At 38.6% G+C, this 13251-nt stretch overlaps 1 protein-coding gene and 1 pseudogene across 5 annotated transcripts in view; one reads left to right on the top strand and one right to left on the bottom strand.

Moving 5' to 3' along the window:
- Nucleotides 1–13251, top strand: part of ASPSCR1 (ASPSCR1 tether for SLC2A4, UBX domain containing) — a 157618-nt gene that overhangs the window by 15204 nt on the left and 129163 nt on the right. For all 5 annotated transcript variants that reach the window (XR_008916438.1, XR_008916439.1, XM_056817320.1 and 2 more), the window contains exon 4: nt 868–968. Coding sequence is in view for 3 of the 5 variants with exons in the window: in XM_056817320.1 (XP_056673298.1) it covers nt 868–968 (101 nt within the window). In the remaining 2 variants the exon portion in view is untranslated. The remainder of the gene's footprint in view (nt 1–867; nt 969–13251) is intronic.
- On the bottom strand, nt 10846–12607 carry LOC103094411 (acireductone dioxygenase-like; annotated as a pseudogene).

The following is a 13251-nucleotide window of genomic DNA, read 5'->3' as shown; positions in this document are numbered from 1 at the left end:
TGATGTTTTATCTGCTTATGTTGAAGGCCTTTGCATTTTTTTCTTCCTTAGATGTTTGGTAATTTTAATCCCTCTCCCCTCCCCACAATTTCCTCCTGTTTAGTTTCTGACCCTGGCTCCTCTGATGTTGGTTTCCTTGGGGACTAGATCTCAAAATGTTTCATCTTTCTCTCATGCTGTGCAATTCACAGATCACTAGCTTAGGTCTCTGCCCCAGGTGACTTTTGGATGTTCAGAACTGATCCCAGCTAGATGCTGTACTCTTTTCTTCATGTGTAGAGGAGCACTCTTCCCCCTCCATGATATCCTGTACTGGTATCCTATTCTGCTCCCTCTGTGCTGGTGCTGCAGGATGCTGCTGGCACTTCAGGATTTTACATCACTGGTGCTAAGGGGTTTTCTGTTTCACTACTGGCCGAACTACTGTGATGGTGCTGTTGAGTTGTGGCCCCCCCCTCCCCATAGGATTTTGCACCTGAAGCACTGCTCTATGCTTCTGATGTCACTGTCCAGGCAAATCTCCACAACTTAGAAGAATCTCAATGGCATCGGAAAGAGGGAGAGGGAATGGAGGCGTGGGGGCTGGATTTTGTTGCAAACCTCTATCGACATGAGAAATCCTAAGAGATAAGCTCTGGAATAAAGTAGAAGGATGAAATTTATCTCTAACAGACTTTCTGCTCCCAAAGTTTCATATAACTCTCAAATTGTGTTTTGAGGGAGGGTCATCAGAGAACATTGTCTCTTTGTACCTATACAATTATGTTGTTTGGTTCAGGTTCCAAACTATCTAGCTTAGGGTTTAGGGATAAAGCAGCTGTCATTCTTGCTAATTATGGATCTAATTTTGTGCCCCTTTTTTTCTAGGTTCGGATTGCATTGCAATTAGATGATGGCACTAGGTTACAAGATACTTTCTGTTCTCTTCAGACACTCTGGGAGCTTCTTGTTCATTTTGTACAAACAAGGTAAGAAAGTTGTGGACGTTTGGCATACAATTTCTAAGGGGTTATGAGATCCTGAATCCCCTCAAGTATGTGTCATTGCTAGAATTGAGATTGGGAGTCAAGAGAATTGGCTTTCTTTTAGGTTAGACTTTTGATGCCTTTCTTCTTTTTAGTGCTTAGGGACTTTAATTGACATTAAGGTTGACTTGTTTGGGATCAGAATGTTGGTTTTGCAGTTTCTTCGTAGGAAGATTGGGTTACATTCTCTCAGTAGGTTTCCTGGTCAAAATTGTGGCCCTTAATTTTGTGTACTAGAGAAGGAGGGGAACAAGTGATTTTTTAATTCCCTGTGAGGATCCCAGGGGCCATGCAAGTGAGTGAAAAAATCTTGAGGGGAAAATAAGATGCTTGGGGCTGACTTTCTCTCAGAAAGTGACTTAATACTTTGGAGATCCTTAAGTGGGAGAGAAGGAAAGACAGTAATTCCTTGATTATTAAACCCTTTGGGAAAGAAACTACTTTGTAACAGAGTTGGCTGTATTTTATAAAAAAACAAACCAAACTCTCTTTTCCACCAAAGCTTCATATTCATGTGAAACAGTGCTATCCTTCATCATTTGGCTCTGAAGGAATGTTCCTGCTAAGCTTGTTCTATGAAGCCTCTCAAATTGGGCAGGACAAGAAAACTTTATGGTTTATTTGTTGAAGGTAAACAGACAAACAAGGCCAGCCTCACGTGTGAAATCAGAAGTCTGTATTTTGTATTCCTTTTTTTTTTTATTAAAAACCCTTACCTTCCGTCTTGGAATCAATACTGTGTATTGGTTCCAAGGCAGAAGAGTGGTAAGGCTGTTAACGAGGATTTTGAGAAGTGACAAAAGGGATCTGCAGAAAAGCAAGAGGAGTGCAAGATTCAGTCTTTCTCCTAGTTAGTTTCTTGGTGTTAGGGCTTTTTAATTTATTTTTTATTTTAGCATTTCCTATTACCATAACTCTCCTAATAGCGGTATCTACTACAGGGCTAGGCAATGGGGGTTAAGTGACTTGCCCAGGGTCACACAACTGGGAAGTGTCTGAGGCCAGGTTTGAACCTAGGACCTCCCATCTCTAGGCCTGGTTCTCAATCCACTGAGCTACCCAGCTGCCCCCTGTATTTTGTACTCCTGATCTTGGGACAACCCTCTTTAGGTGACCAATGTCCCCTTGTTAAAGACATTATCTTCTATTAATCTTCTGCAGGGCAAGGATTGTTTTTACTTTTATTTTTGTATCCCCAGAATTTAGTGTAGTTCCAGGCATTTTATAAGTGCCTAATAAATACATTTTGTTTGATTACCTTTTGAGGCATTTTATTTTACTTAGCACAGTTCTAAGGGCTTTCTAGAGTATCTCACTTAATAAAAACATGTAAATACTTCTCAAAAGTGGGATATAGAAAACTTTAGGGACTCAGTGAGGGAGTTACTGTACCTCTTCAAAGATTTCTTTTTTAGGGAGCATGTTAGAACTTTGACCAAGTATTTGAGTATTTGATGATCTGAAGGCTAGATGTATAGAGGAAGGATTAGATTTTACTCTGTTGGTGGTCCTAGAGGGCAGAATTAGGAATATTCAATAGAAGATGAGTAGTGGAAGATTTAAATTTGATGTAAGGGAAAACCTCCTGATTTTTAGAATTATTCAAAGGAGGAATGAATCATCCTTGGGAAAATTGGGTTTCCCTTCACCAGAAGTCTTTAAGCAAATACTAGTTGACCATTATGTTGGCTAGGTTGCAGAGAATCTTGCTCAGGTATGAGTCACTTCACTTCTGAGCTTCTGCAACTTTTTGAGGTGGATACTCTGTGTACTCTAAACCTTTTATAGCTGTCTTGTTCTTGTTTTTCTTTGCTCTTGGATTCAAAGTTTCCAGGTAATAGAATGGGCCATTATCTGAAGTCCTAATGAGGTGAAGTTGAAGTTAATCATAGACTTATAGGAGCTAAATGTTGCAAAGAATTGTTTCTTTGTGTTTCTTATTACTTACATGCATGAATTTTCTCTTCTTCACGTTCCTAATAAACTATGACCGATGGGTATTCGCCTCCAACATTTCTGTTACTTCTAGTTCATCAACCAGTTTTTTTCCTTGTTGGTCAATATCAGCTTCAGACTAGCAAAGTTATCTCCACTTTTTGAAAGAAAAAGTTATTAAATTTTTTCGTGTGTGTCTCTCCTCTCCCTGCCCTGAAACTCTTACTTTCTTGTCCTAGTAACAACTCTTAAGACAGAAGGGCAAGGGCTAGGCAAGCAGGGTCAGTAACTATTCAGAGTTACACAGCTAGGAAATGTCTGAGGCCAGACCTTGAGCCCAGGTCCTCCCAATTCTAACTTGGCCAGGTGCTCTATCCACCAAGCTGCCTAGCTGTCCTTTGTTAAAGTTCTACTTTTGGGACAACTGAATGGCTCAATGGATTACGAGCCAGGCCCAGAGATGGGAGGTCCTGGGTTCAAAGCCAGCCTTAGGCACTTCCTAGCTGTGTGACTCTGGGAAAGTCTTTTAACCCTCATTGCCTAGCCCTTACCACTCTTGTACCTTGTAACCAGTATACAGCATTGATTCTAAGATGGAAGGTAAGGGTTTAAAAAAACAAAGTACTGCTTTTGCTAGAGCCTGTGTTACAGTAAATAATCTTATATGCTTTAAATTATCAGTAATAAGGAAAATACCACCTATTCCTCCAAGGTTCTTTCTTGCCAGACAAGTTTGTTTATTAAATTTATTTTTTTTCAACTACATTTGACAGTTTTGTCCTGACATTGTGCAAATTCAGATTCTCTCCCTCCTTCCCTCCCTTTCCCTTGCCATGTCCTCAAGGCAGTAAATAGTCTAATATAGGTTATACCGTTGGTCTCATGAAATACATATTTTCAAATTCCAAATGTCTTGACTGAAGGCACATTACGTATACAATAAAAAACTCATAAAGGAGGGTGTGCTTTGAACTCCAGTCAGATTCCATCATATCCTTCTTTGGCTATGTATAGTATTCTTCTTAGCATATGAGTCCTTTGCAATCATCTTGGAACCTTGTTTTGCTGATAATAGTTTAGTCCTTCACAGTTGATCGTTGTACAATGTTTCTGTTACTGTATACACTGTTCTGATTTTGAAGAACTATATTTGTCTTAAATGTTCAGTGAATCTTTCCTTATATCTTGGTTTATATTTGTCCACTCCTGAATTATTTGCTTTTCCTATTTATCCTTTTCCAGATTTGTTTTATCTCTTATACATTTCTAACATTCTATGAAGGAGCTCTTCATTCTGTCTGTTAACCTGGCAAGTAGATGTGTTCCTCCAACTCTTTATATTTTACCTTCTGAAATCATCACTAATTTGTAGTTTTTAATACATAGAAGTTTCATGTTACTGGTATAAGTACAAACATAACCGTCTCTCTAAAGGATATAGCAAAATTGTCTTTGCCTCCCATCCTTACCTGAAGCAATTTCCAGTGTTTTTTTTTTGTTTGTTTTTTGGTAACTTTTGGATAATAATCCTTGGGCCTGACTACTGTGGCAAACCACCTATTTGTTGGAAGTGCTAGAGCAGAAATAGCAAACTGAATGGCATCCACCTTCCTCCATTCTATTTTGCCCTTGCTCATTAGAGTCTCCTTTCTTTTGACATAGGTCCCCTGTCCCCACTTGAAGGGTGAGCCTTAATTAAAAAGCAAGTGTATTAGTCACAGGGACCCATAGAGATGAAATTCACTTACTCCATGTTGTCTCCATACCTTATTTCATGCAAGGCGCTCCCTTGGGAGTCTTCTTCATGAAGTGCTGTCTTATTCTTAGAAGAGTGGTGGTTAAGCTGATTTGGTGGGAAGGACAGTCAGCAAATTTTCAACTTGGATCATGCTTTGCTTGGCTGATAATGGCATGTAATTCCACAACCATCTTGTAGAACCTGGCCAGATCTAGGCAGCAGCCTGCACTTAATAGAAATTTCTCAGGCCAAGAGAGGTTGGGGCACTCTATTGCCTCTCTTTTGCTGTACCCTCTGCTTGAAGCCACAATCTGTCTGAAGTTGATTCAAAAACAATGTGGCATTTTTTGGTAAATGTCAAACTAATAAACTCTTTTCCAAAGATAATTCCTCTCTGCTTTCTTTTGTGGCTTTGGAAGACTACATTAGTTGAGATGCTGAGGTTGCTTATGAATTTGCAGACCATGTGCGTTTCTTTATCCTCATTTGGCTTACCTGCCTCTTTGATAATAAATCATGGATGTTTATATAATGCTATAGAACTTACAAAGTACTTTCCATACATTGTCTTATTTGATTCTTACCCTAGCCAAGTGAGGTGGGCACTGTTAGGTATAATTATCCTCATTTTACAACTGGACAAACTAAGGTTCAGAGACGTTTAACAATTTACCCCTGCTCACAGAGCTTACTAAGTATCAGATTGAGTTTGAAGATTCTTTCTGCTAAACCACACTACCTTTCCCATGTATGATTCTTTTGATCCTACCCCTCACCAAGTCATTTTTTTGTTCCAGAGAGTAAGAGCTTGTCTATATTAGTGTCTGTAGATCTCATCCAAATAAACAAAACCAATTTTTCTTCCCTCTCATTCATTCTACTTAATTTTAAAAGCAGAAAATTTGTTCTTAAATCTGGGGGTAGGGGTCAAGAATGTCCTTTTATTAGCCTGTATCAATGTCTTTAGGGATGACAAGTAATTTTTAGTTTCAATTTAATGAACTTGATCTTTATTTTCTCCTAATGACTTGTATTCTCCTTTATTTCCTAGTATATTCTGGCTTCCCTAACTTACATTCACCATGGCAGTCAGCTGAAATGAAAAAGGTAGAATTCCCTTAAAATAGAGGTCAGGTTCTACAGAGGGAATAAGAATTTTGGATTAGATATATTTGTTGGTTGGGTATTTTGGCTTATCTGTCCCCAAAGTCTATTATGGTGATCTAGGTTTTGCTTGCTTTTTCCTCAAAGCAGTCCCCCATCTCTCACCTCTGTTAGCAATAAGCAGAGAGAGGAATAAGTTTGTTCTCTCTCTTTTAATATGTTCTCTTATTAGACTGTATCTGACTGCTTGGGCTTTGGAGGTGACAAGTGGCAAGAAGAAAGGTTCTTGGGAAGAGTTAAATCTAGGGACTTCTTGAAAAAGAACTTAAGCAGAGGAAGTCTTTATTCCATGGAATGGTTTACCTTCTGTATTGTCACTTCTGATTAAAGGCTAATGGCCCATTCATAGACTAGTAAAGTACATCTGTTAGAGAGCAGAGTTGTTTTATTTAAACCGTGGAAGCTGTCAGCCCCTCAAGACAAGTCATTCTCCCTTCTTTCTAGACGAGGTCAAAAGCTGGCATATTGACTTCCATTACATCCCAACTCCTGAGATTATAACTAAGATATGTTGACATTCATGCTGATGCTTCCTCAAATTCCCCAACCTCCCAATTCCTCTGTCCCCTTAAATTATATGACCAACCTCTCTACTTTGCTTCAACCACAAAAAGGAATAGTCATACCCTGGATATAACCATTATCCACAAATGGTCTTCTTCCATGACCAAAAACTCTGACATTCCTTTCTCTGACTATTCCAGTCATTAAATTTTTCCCTCAGCCTCACCCTTCCTGAGCGTATTCTTCATTATATCTACCTAGGTCTTTCTACCCCTCAGTAATTTCTCAGGTTATTTACCCTTACTCTGACTTCACTTTCTTTCCTTCTCTGTCTCAATCCTACAGGTCAAGCAATTTCATTTCCATAATGCCATCAACTCATTATCACACAGCATTATTCCTCTGCTAAATTGCAGCCCCAAATTACTCCCACCAGCTGCTTCCATTTTTCTACTTATGTGCTGCTGAGTGGCGGTGAAGGCATTAAAATAACTGAGGTGACTTGCTATTGTAATAACTAAAAAAATAATAATATTTCTACTACCCAGAGATATATATTTTAATAAGTTTATTAGGAAGGGTAGACAATCATTCCTAAGTAACCTGACCGCGTGATAGCTATCTAGCCTGTATCTTACTCATGCCCCCTTACTTCCTGGTCTCTCTCTTCTCCTTAAGTTTCTCTCCTCGTCTTCTCCTCGGTCTCTCGGGTCTCTCTCGTCATTCTCCCCCTGGTCTTCTTGTTGGTCTCCCCCTCACCTGCTCCAAACCTTCACTTATATTTTCTTACAGAACGTACACAACCCTGGCGTAACTGTGTTATGTCAGGAATGTTTGATAGACAGGTAAAGTTACTCAGGAAGGGGAGGGGACACACTATACTAAAATTTTATGTTATCTAATTTCAACCGGGCCCTTATTTCATCAGTCTTTTTATATTTCATTTCTGATTTCCTATCTTCCTACAGTACTATTCCAAACCTTCTCATCTCTCTTCAGGTTTCCTGCAAGTCCCTTTCATATTTCTTTCTCAGCTTTGGACTTCACCTCTTCTTTGTTGAGAAATTTGAAGACATCTGTCATAAGTTCCCTGTTCTCCCTTTCTTAATCTCATCAAAATCATGTGGCATCAACCTCCAATCTCTTATGCTTTAGTCTCTGATGATGAGGTACTCCCTCTCCCTTTCCTAAATCCAACCCCTCTACTGTGCCCTTAATCTTGTACTCTTCTGGTTTTTTTAATCAGATTGCTTACTCTTTTATACCCTTTCGCTAATCTTTAACCTTTCTCCATCTACAAGGTCATTCCTACCACCTTAAAATTGTGACAAGGAAATCACTTTAAAAGACTGATATATATTAATTTAAGGTCGCCAAGGAATTCAGCTATGTAATTCCTAAATAAAAACTCAAGTCAGCAGTCAACCTTTTATGGAGTTTAATTACAAACAGGAGGAAGAAAGGTATTAGAGATAGAGAGAGAGAGAGAGAGAGATGAGAGAGAGAGAGAGAGAGGGAGAGGGAGAGGGAGAGGGGGGGGGAGGGGGGGAGGGGGGAGGGAGAGGGAGAGGGAGAGGGAGAGAGGGGAATAGGGCTTAAATACCCCTTCTGTTTAGCTGTTTACCCCTTAGATAGCTGAGGCAAAGAAAAGAGATCAGTCCCTATCACTCACGTGACCAAAATGGAGAAACAGTCTCAGGGGCCTCTACCTCCAGCTTCCTTCAGAGCAAGCTTCTCAAAGCACCACCTCTCAGAGCAAAAACCTCTCCAACCAACCACCCCTCAGTCCTCAGACCCCTCTCTATCTTTAAGGAAACCATCCAAGTTCCCTCCCCTCAGTTCTCACATCTACCAATCACTGTCCATGTCTTCCTTGTGCCAATGGTGGCTCTAGCTTAACCCAGGACTGCCCAGAGGTCTGTGGCTTTGCACATGTATGTTGAAGGTCATATTCTCAAATAATTAAATCTTGATCCTTTGCTGCAGCCCTTCCTAAATCCTGTTACCCTGAGCAGGGTGGAGATTGGAAGTTCCAAGACCTGGTTCTGTCATTCCAAGTATCTCTATTGTTTCAATTCTAAAATCAATCATGACTCAAAGAACTTCCTGTTCTATGCTTAAGCATAGGTCAAAGCCCTTTCCATTGTTCAGCAAAAGGTTTCTGTCCTAAAGTAATCTTAAGAAGGGGGGAGGAGGAACCTCCCATGCCAATGGGGTTCACATTCCAATAGAGTTCCCACTATCAATAGGAAATTTTTCAAGTATGAAATTTCCCAATGGTGAAATTTCCAACATTTATAAGTCTAAGAAATTTTAAGGTTTACAATCCCCCCTGATGATCATTGGGAGACTAGTCTCCCCATTGATCATTTAACATAATCATTTTGTAGTTCTAAATTCACTTCTAACTAAAGATATACACAATATTCAATTTTCTAAGAGAAATTAGAATAGTGAGAGAGGAAATAGAAAAGAAAAGAAAGCAAAACCAATGTTTTGCTAGGCGCATTGACAGAAAGCCAAATTAGGGGCAGTCTCTTTTGGCATAAATGTGTACTGTTACAATAAATGTTCAATCAAAAGTTCAGTCCAATCAATCACATCCAAAGTTCATTCTTGATCTTCTTGATGAAGTGTAGGTTTTCGGCATCTTTCTGCAACAGTTCATTCTCTGGATATAAAAGTTTCAAGCTTCTTTCTTGAAGATCTTTTCTCAAACAGAATCAAAATCTTTGAATTTTTTTTATAAAAGTAAAATCTTAAACAAAATTCTTGGATTTTTATAAAAATACAATCTCAAACAAACAAAAAAAAATTCAAAAATAAAAAAAATTCTTAAATTTTAAATTAAAATACAATCCCCCCTGAAGTAAGTATTTAAAAAAATATCAAGTTTAGCTCAGAATGCAATGTTCAGTTATGGGGGTGTATTTGTCAATTATCAAAAGAATAAAAAAATAATCAAAAACATAAGAAAAATTCAAAATAGGCCTTGTATAGGTCCAGTTTAAAGTAATTTCTATCCCACAAGTATGTAGGACAGAATGCAGTAATATTTCACTTAGCTATTTGTAGCCAAGACTACAGGAAGTTGCCATAATATAAGAAGAAAAGAATTAGAATTCTATTTTGATGGGGAAATGTCATTCCCTCGTCTGATTTTTTTTCCTCAGGGATATAGGGAGCCAGCATGATAGTCAAGCTTTGTACTTGTTTGAGTACTTCGAAAAGAGTGTAGATACAAGGAAGTCCTACGTAGGACTTAAACATAAGTTAAGCGTCGCAACCTCGAGTCTCACTTTAATATTTCTTGTGTGCTCTATTGGCACTATTCAGGTTTAGTCTGTGCTCCTTGTTTTTATCCCTTTTCCTGGAATCAGACACAAACATTAATCACAGTCCTATAATATTTTATCAATAAATGGCAGGTTCCCATAGTTTAAAGCTTTTAGGTATATATTGATATAATAGCAAGAGTATATATGTTAACTTGTATTACTGCAGGGAAAAAAAATAATATTAATATTAATTATGTGTACCTTCAGTACAAAAAATGAGAAAAAAATAAAATATTCTGATCAAAAAAGAAAAGAAAAGAAATAAGAAAAATAAGGAAAAAATCAGTAATTCAATATATTCTTGAAAAAACAGCATCCATCTGTCTATGGATTATTATCTCCAATTCATATGATAAGATAGAGTCACAATTCATATGATAGGATAGAGTCAATCAGTCTCAGCAGAAGATGCTTTCTTCACATGTGAGCAGTGAATCCAAGAGTCTCTTTCTCCAATCTTTATAGATGTTGGAGTAGTTAATAATATTTGGAATGGTCCTTCCCATGAAGTTTGAGTTGCTCCAGTTCGCTTGAAATTCTTTTTTTTTTTGAACTTCGTTTTTCTTTAATATTCAGTTTCTACAATAATTACAAAGTTTTGCTTCGCAAAGACATTTTTAAAGACAAATTTTAAAAAGTCAATAGTTGAGCATTTTCTGTTTGATTACTTACATGGAACAATGACTTGGGTAAATGAGGTTACTACGGATGTAAGAGAATTATTTGATCAGCTGACAGTCCATTTTACCTATTAAAGAACTAAGAATTTAGGAAACTTTCATTTAGCTTGATCTTTCACTTTTTCTCACCTCTAAGACAGGAACATAATCTGGTTGGTATAGGTCTTATGGAAAATTTTAAGATTTTAAGATGGATTACAATAGAAAATCTAGGCAGATTTTCTTACAATGCCACAAAGATCTAGTTCTCCAAGATATAGGTAATTGGTAGATGTGCCTGCTAAATCTCCTATTATGAGAACACTAACTTGGGATACAACGAATTTTTGTAGAATCTTATGTAGAACCTCTTAAAGGTTCAGAATTAGAAACAAGATTTCTGATTAACTTAGCAATTAATTAGAAAAAATTTCTAATGCTTATATGGTATCAGGTACCTACCCTTCACAAGGCAAGGGATAGGTTTAACATCCTACTTAAGAGATACTTCCAAAAAGGATTTTACTCAATCTCAGGACTAAGAGCTAGAAGGTCCAGTTTCTGAGTTGGCTGAAGGACTTCTGAAGCCACCAGTAAAGACCTTGATTTCCTGCTTTAATCAGTAGCTGTTTTCTCTCCAGAAATCCTACTAGTTTCCTCCATCTGCTACAAACACAGACCCCTGAGGGGATGCTGGCTAGGATTCTCTGATCAGAGTCCAGCCCTCCTGAAAGTCCTCCTTGACTATTTGAACTATTGAACTATTTCTAAGTTAGTCCTTTAGGATATACTAGCATTTGGATTATAAAAAAGGCATTTAGCTGGGAAAGGGGCAGAGACATTTGTGGGCACAGACATCAGCCCCTTGGACCTGCAACTGAATAGATAACCTGTCAGGGCTACCTCTACCCACTTCCCCTCAACCCATTTACCTTATCCTTTCAATAAATCCATTAGTTAACAGTCAGATTTTTGGTTGGCCTAATTCAATAAAAAGGGTGTTTAGGTCACTGGGGACAGGCCCCAAAGCTTGAGGCCAGTCCTTTTGTGGTGAGGCCAGACAAGGCCTGCCACATATCTCTTTTGGGGAAGGTAATATAGAAACCTTCCCCTAGAGCTGCTGACAGGGAAGACTGACATCTCATCCCCACCATTACTCCAAAAGGGTCTCAAGGAATAGTCTGCTTGAATATCACTTGAGAAGGTGAGAGAATTATCTTTCCCTCTCTTAGAGTTTACCTTAAACTCCTGCTCCTGTTCACTCTAGGGAGGGGGAGAGAGACATGTTACCATTTTCCTCTCTCAATAGATTTTTACCTAATTCTTTTCCTAATCACTGGGTCCTCCCCAACTTCTTACTGGTGTAACACCTCCCCCAGTGAGGCAAATCATCCATTATACAAGAAAGAATCTTCTTTTTTACACCATGTAACCCAAACCATTATTCTTGCTTTATATTATTTAAAGAAACAAATTTTTTTAAAATAAGGATTTATCCCCAATTTCAGTTCATTCCATGTTGAATTAATGACTCTTCTTTTCTTGAATCAGACAATCTTGAAAAGAACTCAAACTCAAGTCCATGGCATGGAAGAAAAACTCAATAGTTTGCTTAATTATCATATTTAGTCCATTTCCAAGTAGTGTGTCAGGCTCCAGGGTGCAATACTATCCTTTTTGGGCCAGAAACTGCAAATATTGTCCTCGAATTTCAAAATGATCAGCCAGACGATTGTATGCTGTCCAGACCGGTTCTCCAACAAACAGTCTCATTGCCTTAACGTAGTTTGTTTCATCCAGCGTGAAGCGATGATAAATCCCAGCTGGAAGGGTTATCATGTCCCCTTTCTCCATGAAGATTCAGATCCACTTGTCTTCTTTATCTCTTACGTCAAAGTAGCCACTTCCATCCAGGATATATCGAATCTCATCATCAAGGTGTAAATGTTCTTCATAAAACATCTTGATCTTTTCCTCATAATTTGGCAATTTGTCTTTACAAATGGTTATGATGTCCATCCAGCAGTATTTTCTTTCTTTTCGGATCTTCTCTAGCTCTGGGTCATCCTCATACTTGTCAGCATCCAGTTTCCAGTAAAAGACGCCGAGCTGCTGCAGATGGGCCAGGCTGACCGGACGCTCTGGCTCTAATCTGTGGGGTCTCCTCTGATCCTCCTCAGAGTCATCCATGTACCAGGCCTCCACCATCTCAGTTCCGTGGGACGCCTCCTGACTTACTCGAGAAACTCTAGTCTGAAATTCTTGATATAAACTTTATCTCCTGGGTTCAGGTCATGCAGAGAAAAGTCTAATGGTCCAGCTTGTACTGCAGCTCCGGATTCATGAAGTTCACGTAGTTTGTGCTGTAACTCCTGTATATAGGAAGCAATAGTAATATTTCCCCCTAATAGCGATGTATAAGCCAGGGAGAAAGGCTTAGCCTGTATAGGTGGATGTCCAAAAAACATCTCAAATGGTGAAATATGTAAGTCTCCTCTAGGCCTGCTTCTAAGATAAAATAGGGCCAGAGGGAGAATTTCAGGCCATTTAAAATGGGTCTCAGTGCATAATTTGCCAATCATAGTCTTAAGTTCTTTATTCATCTTCTCCACTTGGCCTGAGCTCTGGGGGTGATATGGAACATGGAATTTTGGAGTTATCCCTAAGCAAGAATATATTTGGTTTAAGACAGAATCGGTAAAATGACTCCCTCTATCGGAGTCAATACGTGCTGGCAGGCCAAAACGAGGAATAATTTCTTTTAAAAGTATCTTTGCAACAAAATCTGCTGTGGCTCGGGTCATAGGAAATGCTTCCGGCCAACTGGTTAGTTTATCTACTATGACCAGACAAAATTTATAATGTCCAGCCTTTGGCATCGTTATGAA

Source organism: Monodelphis domestica, chromosome 2 (genome assembly GCF_027887165.1).
Source record: "Monodelphis domestica isolate mMonDom1 chromosome 2, mMonDom1.pri, whole genome shotgun sequence".
In the NCBI taxonomy this organism is placed as follows: Eukaryota; Metazoa; Chordata; class Mammalia; order Didelphimorphia; family Didelphidae; genus Monodelphis; species Monodelphis domestica.
This window is presented reverse-complemented; position numbering and strand designations above follow the sequence as displayed.